Source organism: Ranitomeya variabilis, chromosome 5 (genome assembly GCF_051348905.1).
Source record: "Ranitomeya variabilis isolate aRanVar5 chromosome 5, aRanVar5.hap1, whole genome shotgun sequence".
NCBI lineage: Eukaryota > Metazoa > Chordata > Amphibia > Anura > Dendrobatidae > Ranitomeya > Ranitomeya variabilis.
Genome location: NC_135236.1, coordinates 190,661,957 through 190,680,342, shown reverse-complemented (window position 1 = coordinate 190,680,342; position 18,386 = coordinate 190,661,957). Strand labels below are relative to the sequence as shown.

At 50.9% G+C, this 18,386-nt stretch overlaps 1 protein-coding gene across 11 annotated transcripts in view; it reads left to right on the top strand.

The window, feature by feature from the left end:
* Positions 1-15,932, top strand: part of LOC143775481 (high affinity cAMP-specific and IBMX-insensitive 3',5'-cyclic phosphodiesterase 8A-like) — a 534,058-nt gene extending 518,126 nt beyond the window's left edge. For all 11 annotated transcript variants that reach the window (XM_077263662.1, XM_077263660.1, XM_077263664.1 and 8 more), the window contains one exon: positions 15,102-15,932. In XM_077263662.1, the coding sequence (XP_077119777.1) occupies positions 15,102-15,208 (107 nt within the window). In that variant the 3' untranslated portion in view covers positions 15,209-15,932. The remainder of the gene's footprint in view (positions 1-15,101) is intronic.
* Positions 15,933-18,386: the final 2,454 nt, after the last annotated feature.

The following is an 18,386-nucleotide window of genomic DNA, read 5'->3' as shown; positions in this document are numbered from 1 at the left end:
GGGGTTACAAAGTAGAAGAGCCACAGCTTATGCAGCAGCAGTGCTGCGCAAGTCAAAGGTTGCTCTTGTAATTTTTCTCCTTGCACACGCTGAATGGAACACGTATAACATTCAGCCCTTTATACAGTCAAACTGTGTAATGGAGGCGCGAGTTCCCTTTGTAATGAGACGCAGCACAGGTGTCAAGAATCCCACCTTGGTGCTGGGTGCAGCCTCCCGAGCGTTGTTATTTGCTGTACAGGAGTCTGCGCTGTCGTGTTATCCCCTGGCCTAGCGCCGTTAGCGCTGCCCATCTTCTGGCATCATGTAATGTCGGCCGGTGCGGTTCGCGATGACCATGAATCCCAGCCCCGCAGTGTCTTAACATTGTTAAAACACTGCGGGGCTGGGATTCAGGGCCTGGCGCAGCACATATGTTGGCCTCTCACACTCGGGTCCTTACACCCGCTTCAGACTGTGCGGCGTCATCTGATCCCTTATCGCATGCCACGGCCATGAAGCCGCACAGTCCGAAGAAGGCGGAAGGAGAGGAGGGACAGGCGAACTGATGCACTGATCCTGCCCATGAATCACACCCTCGCAGTCCCAATAAATAAGACACCGAGGGGCGTTGTGTGGGTCAGGGCGGCCGCAGAGGCGCAGCCAGCCAAACAATGATGCCAGAAGACGGGCAGCGCTACCAAGGGGGTTGCAGCGTGTCATTACAAAGGAAAGTCACACCACCGGGACGGTTAAATGGTCACACAGAGGACACATTTCAGACGTGTTTTCAGTTCCACATGTGCGAGGAGAATACGTTTCTGAGCCACCTTGCACACATGCAGCATTACCGCTGTACAAGGTGGCTGGATAACGTAAAAACGCCTGGGGGAGGGGGGACAGGTTCCCTTCAATTTCAGTTCTTGTGTCTGCGTGGCTTTTGCAGGACACGTTGCCGGCTGCACAGCAGGGGAACAGCTGGCGGTGCTGGACCCCACTGACACATTGGCTGGTGTTTTTCTCTGTGCAGCTAGCACATCTGGGCCCCAACTGGCGGTGTGTTAGAGCCCAGGGACAGCAGGAGGAGGAGCAGGAGGAGGAGGAGCAGGGGGAGGGGAGTGTAGGCCGAAGCCTGCACTGGCGGCAGCTTTGGGTCTGTTGTGTCTGCGTGGCTTTTGCAGGACACGTTGCCGGCTACACAGCAGGGGAACAGCTGGCGGTGCTGGACCCCACTGACACATTGGCGAGGTGTTTGGCTCTGTGCAGCCAGCACTTCCGGACAGCAACTAGCGTTGTTGGAGCCCGGGCTCTGCAGGTGGAGCAGAGTGTAGGCCGAAGCCTAATTGAACCGATTTCAAAAGTCACCTTTAACCCCCCCTCAGGGGTTACAAAGTAGAAGAGCCACAGCTTATGCAGCAGCAGTGCTGCGCAAGTCAAAGGTTGCTCTTGTAATTTTTCTCCTTGCACACGCTGAATGGAACACGTATAACATTCAGCCCTTTATACAGTCAAACTGTGTAATGGAGGCGCGAGTTCCCTTTGTAATGAGACGCAGCACAGGTGTCAAGAATCCCACCTTGGTGCTGGGTGCAGCCTCCCGAGCGTTGTTATTTGCTGTACAGGAGTCTGCGCTGTCGTGTTATCCCCTGGCCTAGCGCCGTTAGCGCTGCCCATCTTCTGGCATCATGTAATGTCGGCCGGTGCGGTTCGCGATGACCATGAATCCCAGCCCCGCAGTGTCTTAACATTGTTAAAACACTGCGGGGCTGGGATTCAGGGCCTGGCGCAGCACATATGTTGGCCTCTCACACTCGGGTCCTTACACCCGCTTCAGACTGTGCGGCGTCATCTGATCCCTTATCGCATGCCACGGCCATGAAGCCGCACAGTCCGAAGAAGGCGGAAGGAGAGGAGGGACAGGCGAACTGATGCACTGATCCTGCCCATGAATCACACCCTCGCAGTCCCAATAAATAAGACACCGAGGGGCGTTGTGTGGGTCAGGGCGGCCGCAGAGGCGCAGCCAGCCAAACAATGATGCCAGAAGACGGGCAGCGCTACCAAGGGGGTTGCAGCGTGTCATTACAAAGGAAAGTCACACCACCGGGACGGTTAAATGGTCACACAGAGGACACATTTCAGACGTGTTTTCAGTTCCACATGTGCGAGGAGAATACGTTTCTGAGCCACCTTGCACACATGCAGCATTACCGCTGTACAAGGTGGCTGGATAACGTAAAAACGCCTGGGGGAGGGGGGACAGGTTCCCTTCAATTTCAGTTCTTGTGTCTGCGTGGCTTTTGCAGGACACGTTGCCGGCTGCACAGCAGGGGAACAGCTGGCGGTGCTGGACCCCACTGACACATTGGCTGGTGTTTTTCTCTGTGCAGCTAGCACATCTGGGCCCCAACTGGCGGTGTGTTAGAGCCCAGGGACAGCAGGAGGAGGAGCAGGAGGAGGAGGAGCAGGGGGAGGGGAGTGTAGGCCGAAGCCTGCACTGGCGGCAGCTTTGGGTCTGTTGTGTCTGCGTGGCTTTTGCAGGACACGTTGCCGGCTACACAGCAGGGGAACAGCTGGCGGTGCTGGACCCCACTGACACATTGGCGAGGTGTTTGGCTCTGTGCAGCCAGCACTTCCGGACAGCAACTAGCGTTGTTGGAGCCCGGGCTCTGCAGGTGGAGCAGAGTGTAGGCCGAAGCCTAATTGAACCGATTTCAAAAGTCACCTTTAACCCCCCCTCAGGGGTTACAAAGTAGAAGAGCCACAGCTTATGCAGCAGCAGTGCTGCGCAAGTCAAAGGTTGCTCTTGTAATTTTTCTCCTTGCACACGCTGAATGGAACACGTATAACATTCAGCCCTTTATACAGTCAAACTGTGTAATGGAGGCGCGAGTTCCCTTTGTAATGAGACGCAGCACAGGTGTCAAGAATCCCACCTTGGTGCTGGGTGCAGCCTCCCGAGCGTTGTTATTTGCTGTACAGGAGTCTGCGCTGTCGTGTTATCCCCTGGCCTAGCGCCGTTAGCGCTGCCCATCTTCTGGCATCATGTAATGTCGGCCGGTGCGGTTCGCGATGACCATGAATCCCAGCCCCGCAGTGTCTTAACATTGTTAAAACACTGCGGGGCTGGGATTCAGGGCCTGGCGCAGCACATATGTTGGCCTCTCACACTCGGGTCCTTACACCCGCTTCAGACTGTGCGGCGTCATCTGATCCCTTATCGCATGCCACGGCCATGAAGCCGCACAGTCCGAAGAAGGCGGAAGGAGAGGAGGGACAGGCGAACTGATGCACTGATCCTGCCCATGAATCACACCCTCGCAGTCCCAATAAATAAGACACCGAGGGGCGTTGTGTGGGTCAGGGCGGCCGCAGAGGCGCAGCCAGCCAAACAATGATGCCAGAAGACGGGCAGCGCTACCAAGGGGGTTGCAGCGTGTCACTACAAAGGAAAGTCACACCACCGGGACGGTTAAATGGTCACACAGAGGACACATTTCAGACGTGTTTTCAGTTCCACATGTGCGAGGAGAATACGTTTCTGAGCCACCTTGCACACATGCAGCATTACCGCTGTACAAGGTGGCTGGATAACGTAAAAACGCCTGGGGGAGGGGGGACAGGTTCCCTTCAATTTCAGTTCTTGTGTCTGCGTGGCTTTTGCAGGACACGTTGCCGGCTGCACAGCAGGGGAACAGCTGGCGGTGCTGGACCCCACTGACACATTGGCTGGTGTTTTTCTCTGTGCAGCTAGCACATCTGGGCCCCAACTGGCGGTGTGTTAGAGCCCAGGGACAGCAGGAGGAGGAGCAGGAGGAGGAGGAGCAGGGGGAGGGGAGTGTAGGCCGAAGCCTGCACTGGCGGCAGCTTTGGGTCTGTTGTGTCTGCGTGGCTTTTGCAGGACACGTTGCCGGCTACACAGCAGGGGAACAGCTGGCGGTGCTGGACCCCACTGACACATTGGCGAGGTGTTTTTCTCTGTGCAGCTAGCACATCTGGGCCCCAACTGGCGGTGTTAGAGCCCAGGGTCAGCAGGAGGAGCAGGGGGAGCGGAGTGTAGGCCGAAGCCTGCACTGGAGCAAGTTGAAAGGAAACCTTTAACCCCCCCCCCAGGCGTTTGTAGCTGGAAGAGCCATCGTGTACAGCACTAATGCTGGAAAAGGTAAACTTAGCTCTTTTAATTATGGTCCTTGCAGATGCTGAACCTAACACTTATGAAATGTGTCCCCTCACAGCGTTCAACCGTCCGGTCGGTGGAACTTTCCTTTGTCATGTGACGCAGCACAGCCGTCATTTTTACCCCCTTGTCGCCGTGCGCCGCCTCCTCAGCGTTGTTTGAATCTGTCCCGGAGCCTGCGCTGTTAGGTTACCCCTTGGCCATGCACACATTTTGCGCTGCCCGTCTTCTGACATCATTTGCTGTCAGGCTGGCTGCGCCTGTGCGGGTGCGCTGTCCGAGATTCAGCCTCGCGGTGTCGTCTAATGTAATCCCACCGCGGGCCTGGGATCCGTGTCCATGCGCAGTGCATATCCTCGCCTCTCACTCCCCTCCCTACGGCTTCTAAAGACTGTGCGGTGTCACGGCCGTGGCATGCTATTAGGGACCAGCTGACACCGAACAGTCTTTAGAAGCCGTAGGGAGGGGAGTGAGAGGCGAGGATATGCACTGCGCATGGACACGGATCCCAGGCCCGCGGTGGGATTACATTAGACGACACCGCGAGGCTGAATCTCGGACAGCGCACCCGCACAGGCGCAGCCAGCCTGACAGCAAATGATGTCAGAAGACGGGCAGCGCAAAATGTGTGCATGGCCAAGGGGTAACCTAACAGCGCAGGCTCCGGGACAGATTCAAACAACGCTGAGGAGGCGGCGCACGGCGACAAGGGGGTAAAAATGACGGCTGTGCTGCGTCACATGACAAAGGAAAGTTCCACCTACCGGACGGTTGAACGCTGTGAGGGGACACATTTCATAAGTGTTAGGTTCAGCATATGCAAGGAGCACCACGAAAAGAGGCACTTTTTCCCTTTGCATCATTACTGCTGCACAAGGTGGCTCCTTCAGTAACAAACGCATGGGGGGGGGGGGGACAGGTTCCCTTAAATTTAACTTGTTGTGCCTGCGTGGTGGTCGCAGTACACGTTGCCGTATACACAGCAGGGGAACAGCTGGCGGTGCTGAACCCCACTAACACATAGGCGAGGTGTTTGGCTCTGTGCGTACAGCACTTCTGGACGGCAACTGGCGGTGTTGGAGCCCAGGGACAGGTGGAGGAGGAGGAGGTTGGAGGAGGTAGGAGGGATTGCCACACACACAGCAGGGGAACAGCTGACGTTACTGAACCCCAATAACAGAGGAGCGACTGTTGACTGTGCGTACAGCACTTCTGGACGGCAACTGGCGGTGTTGGAGCCCAGGGACAGGTGGAGGAGGAGGAGGTTGGAGGAGGTTGGAGGAGGTAGGAGGGATTGCCACACACACAGCAGGGGAACAGCTGACGTTACTGAACCCCAATAACAGAGGAGCGACTGTTGACTGTGCGTACAGCACTTCTGGACGGCAACTGGCGGTGTTGGAGCCCAGGGACAGGTGGAGGAGGAGGAGGTTGGAGGAGGTTGGAGGAGGTAGGAGGGATTGCCACACACACAGCAGGGGAACAGCTGACGTTACTGAACCCCAATAACAGAGGAGCGACTGTTGACTGTGCGTACAGCACTTCTGGACGGCAACTGGCGGTGTTGGAGCCCAGGGACAGATGGAGGAGGAGGAGGTTGGAGGAGGTAGGAGGGATTGCCACACACACAGCAGGGGAACAGCTGACGTTACTGAACCCCAATAACAGAGGAGCGACTGTTGACTGTGCGTACAGCACTTCTGGACGGCAACTGGCGGTGTTGGAGCCCAGGGACAGGTGGAGGAGGAGGAGGAGGTTGGAGGAGGTAGGAGGGATTGCCACACACACAGCAGGGGAACAGCTGACGTTACTGAACCCCAATAACAGAGGAGGGACTGTTGACTGTGCGTACAGCACTTCTGGACGGCAACTGGCGGTGTTGGAGCCCAGGGACAGGTGGAGGAGGAGGAGGTTGGAGGAGGTAGGAGGGATTGCCACACACACAGCAGGGGAACAGCTGACGTTACTGAACCCCAATAACAGAGGAGCGACTGTTGACTGTGCGTACAGCACTTCTGGACGGCAACTGGCGGTGTTGGAGCCCAGGGACAGGTGGAGGAGGAGGAGGTTGGAGGAGGTTGGAGGAGGTAGGAGGGATTGCCACACACACAGCAGGGGAACAGCTGACGTTACTGAACCCCAATAACAGAGGAGGGACTGTTGACTGTGCGTACAGCACTTCTGGACGGCAACTGGCGGTGTTGGAGCCCAGGGACAGGTGGAGGAGGAGGAGGTTGGAGGAGGTTGGAGGAGGTAGGAGGGATTGCCACACACACAGCAGGGGAACAGCTGACGTTACTGAACCCCAATAACAGAGGAGGGACTGTTGACTGTGCGTACAGCACTTCTGGACGGCAACTGGCGGTGTTGGAGCCCAGGGACAGGTGGAGGAGGAGGAGGTTGGAGGAGGTTGGAGGAGGTAGGAGGGATTGCCACACACACAGCAGGGGAACAGCTGACGTTACTGAACCCCAATAACAGAGGAGGGACTGTTGACTGTGCGTACAGCACTTCTGGACGGCAACTGGCGGTGTTGGAGCCCAGGGACAGGTGGAGGAGGAGGAGGTTGGAGGAGGTAGGAGGGATTGCCACACACACAGCAGGGGAACAGCTGACGTTACTGAACCCCAATAACAGAGGAGGGACTGTTGACTGTGCGTACAGCACTTCTGGACGGCAACTGGCGGTGTTGGAGCCCAGGGACAGGTGGAGGAGGAGGAGGTTGGAGGAGGTAGGAGGGATTGCCACACACACAGCAGGGGAACAGCTGACGTTACTGAACCCCAATAACAGAGGAGGGACTGTTGACTGTGCGTACAGCACTTCTGGACGGCAACTGGCGGTGTTGGAGCCCAGGGACAGGTGGAGGAGGAGGAGGTTGGAGGAGGTAGGAGGGATTGCCACACACACAGCAGGGGAACAGCTGACGTTACTGAACCCCAATAACAGAGGAGGGACTGTTGACTGTGCGTACAGCACTTCTGGACGGCAACTGGCGGTGTTGGAGCCCAGGGACAGGTGGAGGAGGAGGAGGTTGGAGGAGGTAGGAGGGATTGCCACACACACAGCAGGGGAACAGCTGACGTTACTGAACCCCAATAACAGAGGAGCGACTGTTGACTGTGCGTACAGCACTTCTGGACGGCAACTAGCGGTGTTGGAGCCCAGGGGCAGGTGGAAAAGCAGAGGAACACAATGTAGGCCGAAGCCTGAGAAAGTCGAAAGGGAACCTTTAACCCCCCCCCCAAGGCGTTTGTAGCTGAAAGAGCCAGCTTGTGCAGCACAAAAGATGCAAAAGGAAAAGGTGGCTCTTTTCATCATGCTCCTTGCAAACACAGAACTAAACACTTATAAAATGTGTCCCCTGAAGCCGTGAAACCGTCCCGGAGGTGGGACTTTCCTTCGTAATATGACGCAGCACAGCCATCATTACTACCCCCCCGCCGCCGTGCCCCGGCTCCTCAGCGTTGTTTGATTCCGTCCCGGAGCCTGCGCTGTTATGTTATCCCGTGGCCAGGCACACTTAGCGCTGCCCATCTTCTGACATCATTTGGTGTCAGGCTGGCTGCGCCTGTGCGGCCGCGCTGGCCGAGAGCCCGCCTCGCAGTGTCTTCTGATGTAATCCCACTGGGGGCCTGGGATCCATGGCCATGCGCAGTGCATATCCTCGCCTCTCACTCCCCTCCCTACGGCTTCTTTTTCAGACTGTGCGGTGTCACGGCCGTGGCATGCTATTAGGGACCAGCTGACACCGAACAGTCTGAAGAAGCCATAGGGAGATGAGTGAGAGGTGGAGGTTCAGATATGCACTGCGCATGTCCATAGATCCCAGGCCCCCAGTGGGATTAAATCAGAAGACACTGCGAGGCGGGCTCTCGGCCAGCGTGGCCGCACAGGCGCAGCCAGCCTGACACCAAATGATGCCAGAAGACGGGCAGCGCTAAGTGTGCCTGGCCACGGGATAACATAACAGCGCAGGCTCCGGGACGGAATCAAACAACGCTGAGGAGCCGGGGCGCGGCGCCGGGGGGGTAGGAATGACGGCTGTGCTGCGTCATATTACGAAGGAAAGTCCCACCTCCGGGACGGTTTTACGGTATCAGTGGACACATTTTATAAGTGTTAAGTTTTGCGTGTGCAAGGAGCAAAACCAAAATAGCTACCTTTTTCCTTGTGCAGCATTACTGCTGCACAAGGTGGCTCTTTCAGTAACAAACGCCTTGGGGGGGGGGGGGACAGATTCCCTTACATTTCAGTTGTTGTGTCAGCGTGGCGGTCGCATGACACATTGCCGGCTACACAGCTGGGGATCAGCTGACGTTACTGAAACCCAATAACACTGGGTCGTATGTTTTGACTGTGCAGACGGCACGTCTGAGCCTCAACTGGCGGTGTTGGAGCCCAGGAATTTAAGTTCAGGTGGTAGAAAGATGAACACAACAGGAGACCTGGATAACGTATACAGTGACCTAATTATTTAATCAGGAGGAGGAGTGGCAAATTCCTGCGAGATCCAGGCCTTGTTCATTTTCAGAAAAGTAAGCCGGTCAACGTTATCGGAGGATAGTCGCATGCGACGGTCAGTTAGTACACCACCTGCAGCACTAAAGACACGTTCCGATAATACACTGGCCGCAGGGCAAGACAGCACCTCCAATGCATACTGGCTTAGCTCTGGCCATGTATCCAGCTTTGAGACCCAAAACTTGAAAGGGGAAGAGCCGTCTGGGAGTACAGCAAGAGGGCAAGACATGTAGTCTGTCACCATCTGACGGAACCGTTGCCTCCTGCTGACTGGAGCCGTCTGTGATGGTGTAGACTTTTGTGGGGGGCACACAAAACTGTGCCACAGTTGGGCCATACTGGTCTTGCCTTGGGCAGAGGCACTGCTTCTGCTCCCTCTTTGTGCAGAGCCTCCACCACTGCCTGGACGCACTGAGCTGCTTTGGAATGCAGTAGCAGCACTTCTCTCAGTTGGAATGGAGAAGATGATGGAACTGACCAGTGTGTCTTGGTACTCCCGCATTTTTCGCTCCCGGTTCAACGGTGTGATGAGGCTTTCTACGTTGTCCCGGTAGCGAGGATCGAGGAGGGTGAACACCCAATAATCAGACATGTTGAGAATGTGGTCGATGCGGCGGTCGTTTCTCAGGCACTGCAGCATGTAATCCACCATGTGCTGCAGACTGCCAACTGCCCAAGAAACGCTGTCCCCAGCTGGAGGCGTGATCTCTGCCCGCTCGTCATCACCCCACCCTCGCTGTACACACTGAGTACTGGACAATTGTGTAACTCCCTCCTCTGGACGGATGTCTTCCTCCTCCATTGACTCCTCCTCATCCTCCTCACAAACTGTCCCCTGCCTACGCGTTTGTGAGGAACCACGTGGCGCTGACTGTCCAGAAGATGATGGAAGTGGTGAATCCTCATCCTCCACCTCTTCCACAACATCATCCCTTAGCGCTTGCAGTGATTTTTCAAGCAGGCAGATAAGGGGGACAGTCATGCTGACTAGTGCATCATCTGCACTCGCCATCCGCGTGGAATAATCAAAGGGACGCAAAACCTGGCAGACATCCTTCATAGTGGCCCACTCTGTGGTTGTGAAGTCTGTACGGCGCTGACTGCGACTTTTTTGCGCCTGATACAGCTGGTACTCCATTACAGCTTGCTGCTGCTCACACAACCGCTCCAACATATGTAACGTGGAATTCCACCTGGTAGGTAGGTCACATATGATGCGATGTTCCGGCAGGCGGTGTCGGCGCTGCAGAGCCGCAATGCGCGCTTTTGCCGTGCTGGAACGCCGCAAGTGAGCACACTCTAGGCGGACCTTGTGCAGCAGTGCATCAAGATCCGGATAGTCCCTCAAAAAACTCTGCACGACCAAATTGAGCACATGTGCCAGACATGGGATGTGAGTGAGGTTGCCGAGGCCCAGGGCTGCCACCAGATTTCGGCCATTATCACACACTACCATGCCTGGCTGGAGATTCGCTGGCTCAAACCACACATCGCTCTCCTGCTTGATGGCATTCCAGAGCTCCTGCGCTGTGTGGCTACGATTCCCCAAAAAAATTAATTTCAAGACGGCCTGTTGACGTTTGGCCACGGCTGTGCTCATGTCGGTCGTAACAGGTACACGTTCATCACGGGTCCATGTGGAGGTGGACTGTGACGGCTCCTGCAGCGATGATTCTGAGGAACTGGTGTAAGAGGAGGAGTCAATGCGTACAGAATGGATTCCTGCAATCCTTGGAGTGGGCAGGACACGTCCTGCGCCACTCGCACGGTCTGTACCCGGCTCAACTACATTAACCCAATGGGCAGTGAGGGAAAGGTATCGCCCCTGTCCATGTTGACTGGTCCACGCATCGGTGGTGAGGTGGACCTTGCTACTGACGGCGTTCAGTAGCGCGTGTTTTATGTGTCCCTCCACATGCTTGTGCAGGGCAGGGACGGCTTGCCTGCTGAAGTAAAAGCGGCTGGGCACATTGTACTGTGGGACTGCCAATGACATCAAGTCACGGAAGCTGTCAGTCTCCACCAGCCTGAATGACAGCATTTCCAGTGACAGAAGTTTGGCAATGCCTGCAGTCAGAGCCTGTGCTCGTGGGTGGTTTGACGAGAAAGGCCGCCTTTTCTCCCATGCCTGTACTACCGATGGCTGTAGACTGGGCTGGGAGTGTGTGGATGACTGGGAAAGTGGTGCTGCGGGTGGAATGACAGCGGGTCTCTGGACAACAGGGCCAGAGGTTCTTCCACGGCGATCCTGGGAGGAAGCCGAACCAGCTGCGTGTGAGCTAGAGGAAGAGGCAACACGAGCTGAAGAGGTGGTAGCTGCCGCTGTTGGTTGGCCTAGCTCTTCAGTGTGTTTGTCTAACTCCGCCGGGTGCCTGTTGCGCACATGTTTCCACATGTTGGAGGTATTGAGGTTGGCGACTTTTTGACCTCTTTTGATTTTTTGATGACACACCTTGCATCTGACATAGCAAATGTCATCTGCAACTGTGTCAAAAAAGGACCAGGCACTGCAAGTCTTGGGAGCCCCCCTTTTGACTTTTGGAAGAGACATGCTCCTTACGGGTGCCAAAGCGGAGGCTGCAGGATCCGCAGTCTTCCCCCTCCCTCTCCCTCTTTGGGCCGTACGGGGAATCTCTTCCTCAGAGCTGCTCCCACCACCTTCCTGTCCCTGACGCCAAGATGGGTCAAGGACCTCATCATCTACACTACCCTCTGCCCCCAACTGCTCCTCCTGGGTAGTCTCAGCAGCAGAGCACGCACCAGTAAGTGGCACCTGAGTGTCATCATCAGCTGATGCGGCCTGCGAGGTGGTGACCGGAGCCACTGGCCCACCCGCCTCTTCAGAGGAAGACAGAAAAAGCGGTTGGGCATCACTGCACCCTGCCTCTTCTTCCATTTCTCCAATGCTGCTTGGCTGGCCCCCTGTTTCCAAGCCAAGAGATGATTCCGAGAACAGAAGTAGAGACTGCTCCTGTCCTGGGATCTCTGTCTGCCTGGGCAATTTTGCAGGTGGTGAAGAGACAGATGGCTGCTCTCCAGTGCTCTGTGTCTGAGAGGATGTGGCACTAATGGAAGTTGATGCATTAGCTGCCATCCATCCCACAACGGCTTCAATTTGGTCTTCACGCAGCAGCGGTGTACGGCGCTCGGCGACAAAGCTGCGCATGAACGACTGTTCCCTTGTGAAAGTGGGTGCTGATGACTCACCGGTGCCCGCAGCAGGCACAGAATCCCCACGTCCCCTCCCTGCTCCGCGCCCACGCCCACGCCCACGTGCCTTACTCACTGCCTTCTTCATCTTGGTTGACTGATAAAGATAAGCAGAAAAGTACTAACGGCTTTGTGTGCTTATTCCTGAGCAACTCCTCCTAACAGGTATAAGACACACTAATTTTCTAAAGTGTGGACTAGACTTGAATATGAGCTAATGTGGCCTACACAAATGTAAAGTGGTGTGTAACTGGTGTGTTTGGTGAACTTTATTATTTATTTATTTTTTTGGGGCTGAACTGACAACGGATAGAGCTGCAATCACACGGAGACCGTGCAGACAGCCGTAAACGGCGCTGCAAGGCCCAAAAACCCTCCTCTACTTTATCCTATGTAGTGTTTTTCCACAAATTAGCTGGAGACGGGTGGAAAGACACTAATAGGATTTTTTAAAATAAATTAGCAGCAGACTACACTACTTTGAAAAAAAAGAAAATTGATTTGGCGGTATGACGCAGTGAAAAACCCTGAGCTGGAGACAACCAGGCTATAGCTGCTCACAGATTACAGGGCGAGCTGCAGTCACACGGAGACCGTGCAGACAGCCGTAAACGGCGCTGCAAGGCCCAAAAACCCTCCTCTACTTTATCCTATGTAGTGTTTTTCCACAAATTAGCTGGAGACGGGTGGAAAGACACTAATAGGATTTTTTAAAATAAATTAGCAGCAGACTACACTACTTTGAAAAAAAAGAAAATTGATTTGGCGGTATGACGCAGTGAAAAACCCTGAGCTGGAGACAACCAGGCTATAGCTGCTCACAGATTACAGGGCGAGCTGCAGTCACACGGAGACCGTGCAGACAGCCGTAAACGGCGCTGCAAGGCCCAAAAACCCTCCTCTACTTTATCCTATGTAGTGTTTTTCCACAAATTAGCTGGAGACGGGTGGAAAGACACTAATAGGAATTTTTGGAAAAAATGTGCAGCAGCTTGCACTACTTCAAAAAAAAAAAAAAAAAGGACAGTATGAGGCAATGAACCACCCTCCCTGAACTGAATACAACCAGCTATGGATGGCCTATGTGGCTGCACTCAGACTAGAGAGTGGGCTGCACTCACACACACACACACACACAGACCTTGCAGATCGCTGTGAAAACAGCGCTACAAGGCAAAAGGAAGGTGAATAGTAGGTGAACACAGCGGTTGCTAAATTAGCCTTTGGAAAGCACAAAGAAGCAAATCGCTATCTCTAAACTGTCCCTCAGTCAGCAAACAGCGTCCTGTCACTAACTGAATTCACAGCAGAGTGATCGCAAAATGGCGCCAGCGACTTTTAAACTGCATCATGACATCATTTCAGCAGCCAATCACAGCCATGCCAGTAGTTTCATGCCCTCCATGCTGAACAGGATGTGCCCACACTTGAAATCATTCTCATTGGCTGAATTTCTGCATTTTGAATCTGGGAACTTCCGATTCCGGTATCCGATACGCGGCAAGTATCGGAATCCCGGTATCGGAATTCCGATACCGCTAGTATCGGCCGATACCCGATACTTGCGGTATCGGAATGCTCAACACTACTCATGTTGCCTTTCTACCCAGCTATTTCTTGTCTTTTCCATTAGGTCTATGGCTTCAAGTGATTAAAAACAGGCTAGCTGAATCCTTCTAAGCTCTATGTAGTAACAGGAGTTTTCTTTTTCTCTGCATGACTCGTACATCACAGCAAAAGTCTCTGGCAGCGGGAAGGGAGCAGCTAGATGAGAAGTTGAAGAGGGGAATGAGTTTTAGGCTATGTGCACACGTTGCGGTTTCCATTGAGGATTTTTCTGTGTGGAACCTGCAGAATCCGCAGGTAAAATGACCTGTGTTTTACTTGCGGATTTTGTGCAGTTTTTGTGCGGGTTTCGCCTGCGTTTTTACACCTACGTATTCCTATTATGGAATAGGTGTAAAACGCTGCAAAGAATTGACATGCTGCAGAAAATAAACCGCAGCGTTTCTGTGCGGAATTTTCCGCAGCATGTGCACAGCGGATTTGGTTTTCCATAGGTTTACATGGTACTGTACACCGGATGGAAAACTGCTGCTGATCCGCAGGGCCAAATCCGCAACGTGTGCACATAGCCTTACGGGGAAAAGAGACTTCCAATATCTACACACATAGAGAAGAAGTAACCAGGTAGAGAGGCAAAATGAGCAATTATAAGTGCACAGTGCTGTATAATATGATGACTGCAATATATTAAGAAGATAAACACTTTGATGGGAATGCTTCTTTAAATGTTTCTATACAAAAGGTAGGGAAGGAGTCTGTTGATTGTGGCTAATGTAAAGTGTTTCCTGAAACAATAAATTTGAGTCTAAAAAAAAAAAAGTCCAAGTGGGTACAATTTGAAAGATTAATAATTCTGTGTTCTCTTTTTTTAATACCATAATATGCAAAAATAAACTATTCCAAAGAATGTTTAAGTCATAGATGTAATAGAAATCAATGTATCACAAACAGAGGATTTAAAGGGAACCTGTCACCCCCAAAATCGAAGGTGAGCTAAGCCCACCAGCATCGGGCTTATCTACAACATTCTGTAATGCTGTAGATAAGCCCCCGATGTATCCTGAAAGATGAGAAAAAGAGGTTAGATTATACTCACCCAGGGGCGGTCCGGTCCGATAGGCGTTGCGGTCCGGTCCGGGGCCTCCTATCTTCATACGATGACGTCCTCTTCTCGTAGTCACGCTGCGGCTCCGATGCAGGTGTACTTTGTCTGCCCTGTTCCAGAATGCTGTAGATAAGCCCCTAATGCTGGTGGGCTTAGCTCACCTTCGATTTTGGGGGTGACAGGTTCCCTTTAATGATCAGATCATTCCATTGAAGATCCATCAATGATCAGACACATTCCATTGAAAAGATCCTTTTAACATCTGCTCAAAAAGGTCTGTAAACTACAGTCAGTCTCTCTACTCCTCACCCCCATACTCGGAAAATCTTGTCCCTATTGTCTGAATATAGCATACAGACACTGCTGAGTAGCAGTTGAAAGTAGCTTCTAAAGAAGCATGAACTAGGCTTTGAAATAGCACAGTGAAAAAAAAATTGGTAACTTTACTATAACTCAGGGATGATTAGATGACAAAAATTATAGTTACTCTTTACCAATTTCTAAAGCCTTGACTTTTTTTTTTTTTTTTTTTTTTTGCAGCATTTGCTGACTTGCCGAATTTAATGCAACATTTGGATAGCAATTTCAAATATTGGAAATCACTAGACGAAAGACAGCTGAAAAGTCTGCGACCGCCCCCCGAATAGCAGATTCTGGCATCCAATACCACCTCGCAGCCAATGAAGCCCTCCCTTATAAAGGGACACAGTTAGGCTTGGTTCACTCCTCGTTGCCAGAACCTGCTTCTTTATCCTACAGGATGTTCATGTAACAAGAATTGTCAGGTCAAAAGATACCTCCAGTACCCTGCAGTAAACTTTAATATGAAATTATATAAATAAAAAAAGCCTTTTGCATTAACTTATGTCACAAGTTAAATTACACTGGATTGCTGCAATATCTGTACTGACGGGTTCTACAGAAATATCAGTGAATTTTCTTCATACCTGTATGAAAACCTTGAAGATTCCTTTGGATAAAAGTTTTCTTCAAAAGATTTGCTCAGATAAAGACTCAAACCTGCAAGTGAAGGAAAATCATCTTTGGTGTCTCGCGGCTTTTATAAGAGAACACTCTGCTTTTTTTTTAAAGCACTTATAGTTGTAACAATCAACACATTAAATGCACTCTTTATGAAGGAGTTTTTGATCTCTGAAAAATAGATCTACTCTATTTTTTAATATCACGGAAGGGGCAATCATTCACCTCTGCACACTACTGATAGGGAGCTTTCTCAAGGCTGTTTAGTAGCAAATTGTATAAAATACACAGATCATTAGCATCTATGATTAAAATGTTTTATTTATTTTATTAGATGTTCAATATTTTCTATGACTTTATAAAAAAAATTACAAAAAAAAAAAACAAAAAGCCAAAGCCAACTCTAGATGCGCAACAGATTTTCACAACTACTTGCGATTATTATTAGACCTTTTATTTTCAGAATGCAAATCCAAGAATATTATCAAATCTCATATTTGTATTGCACTGTACAACTCACGTGGATGGTAAATCGTTTGTTTTGATTTCTGATGATTTTCTTTTCCTGATGATGATGCAGCGGATCCTGTTGCTTTAGACATTTTACATTATTTAATTTGGTGATGGCTCTAGTTCTCTCAGTTGATTTTAGCTTGCAATGCCAGTGGGCGCCAGGAATTGCTATGCAATGTGTTGGCAGGTCTGCTGGCTTTTATGGGAAGAGGACAGTGAGCGCTCTCCACTCCCCCACATTTTACAGTTTGGTTCCCTATCAGGAGTCTGCCTTATTTTCTACAATATTTCTACAATGCATTCCACAGCAAAGATGGAGGGGGACGTAAAATATATTTAAACATTTTATAGCTTCTCTATTTTCTTTTGCAAGGTTATTACTTTATTCCAGTTTGGAAAGGTATGTACCTTCACATATTAAATAAGACATTCACAATAAGCACCAGTTACAATAAAGTGTATATTTTACGAATTGTCAACTTTTGGTACTTTTTCTTCTTCGTCTTTCTGTAATGATGTCATCATTAGAGCATTCATAAGTAGAAGTTCTTAATATATTTTATCCCTAGAGCTATATACAAAGAGAACAGATGGAGTGGATTCACATACAGTAATTGATTGGCTACATGCGCACTAGCAGTGAGACTAAGAATTTAAACCACATCAGCCCTGTAAACTGCGGCGTTTCTACTGTCTCCCCTCCCCGCCTACTCACTTAATCTTGCAGGCAATCCGCAGGTGAAACAGTTGTTAATTGTGATGGCCCTGTGATTTTGCAGAAGTTTCACCTGCAAAGATGTGAAACAACTGCAAGGCCATCGCAATTACCTGTGTGGCCCTGTAGATGAAACAACGGTTTGCGTGCAAGGTTAAAGGGACTGTGTCAGCACATAATGACTGTTCAAACCAAATACAGGCGCTCGGTCCATCATGGCTGGGCCAATCATTTATATACACCTCCCACCTACTTGTTTCCCTTCAGCCACCACTTTATTTTCTTTGATTGACAGTTCTGACTTCATAGAGCCAGAGAAGGGCAGAGACAGAGTGAAAACAAGCAGGTAGGAGGTGTATATAAATGTTTGGTCCCAATGTTTGGCAGCACCAAGCGCCTGTAATTGGTTTGAACAGTCATTCTGTGCTGACAGTCCCTATATGTTCCCACAGTGAGCGTTTGGCGAGTTCTTGATGTTGCAGATTTTTTGCATCCATTAACCCCTTTACCCCCAAAGGTGGTTTGCATGTTAATGACCGAGCCAATTTTTACAATTCTTACCACACTCACTTTATGACATTATAACTCTGGAACCCTTTAACAGATCCCGCTGATTCTGAGAATATTTTTTCGTGACATATTGTACTTCATGATGGTGGTAAAATTTCTTCGATATGACTTGCATATATTTATGTAAAAAAAAAACAGAAATTTAGTGAAAATTTTGCAATTTTCAACATTTTAATTTTTATGCCCTTAAATCAGATAAGGTCAAACAAAATAGTTAATAAATAACATTTCCCACATGTCTACTTTACATCAGCACAATTTTTGAAACCACTTTTTTATTTTTTGGTTAGCAATAAAGAAAATGTGGGAGCTTAAATCCCTAGCTACCTAGTCAAATATACACTCACCGGCCACTTTATTAGGTACACCATGCTAGTAACGGGTTGGACCCTCTTTTGCCTTCAGAACTGCCTCAATTCTTCATGGCATAGATTCAACAAGGTGCTGGAAGCATTCCTCAGAGATTTTGGTCCATATTGACATGATGGCATCACACAGTTGCCGCAGATTTGTCGGCTGCACATCCCAAAGATGCTCCATACAAGGCAGGATGGATCCATGCTTTCATGTTGTTTACGCCAAATTCTGACCCTACCATCCGAATGTCGCAGCAGAAATCGAGACTCATCAGACCAAGCAACGTTTTTCCAATCTTCTACTGTCCAATTTCGATGAGCTTGTACAAATTGTAGCCTCAGTTTCCTGTTCTTAGCTGAAAGGAGTGGTACCCGGTGTGGTCTTCTGCTGCTGTAGCCCATCTGCCTCAAAGTTCGACGCACTGTGCGTTCAGAGATGCTCTTAGGCCTACCTTGGTTGTAACGGGTGGCGATTTGAGTCACTGTTGCCTTTCTATCAGCTCGAACCAGTCTGCCCATTCTCCTCTGACCTCTGGCATCAACAAGGCATTTCCGCCCACAGAACTGCCGCTCACTGGATTTTTTTTCTTTTTCGGACCATTCTCTGTAAACCCTAGAGATGGTTGTGCGTGAAAATCCCAGTAGATCAGCAGTTTTTGAAATACTCAGACCAGCCCTTCTGGCACCAAC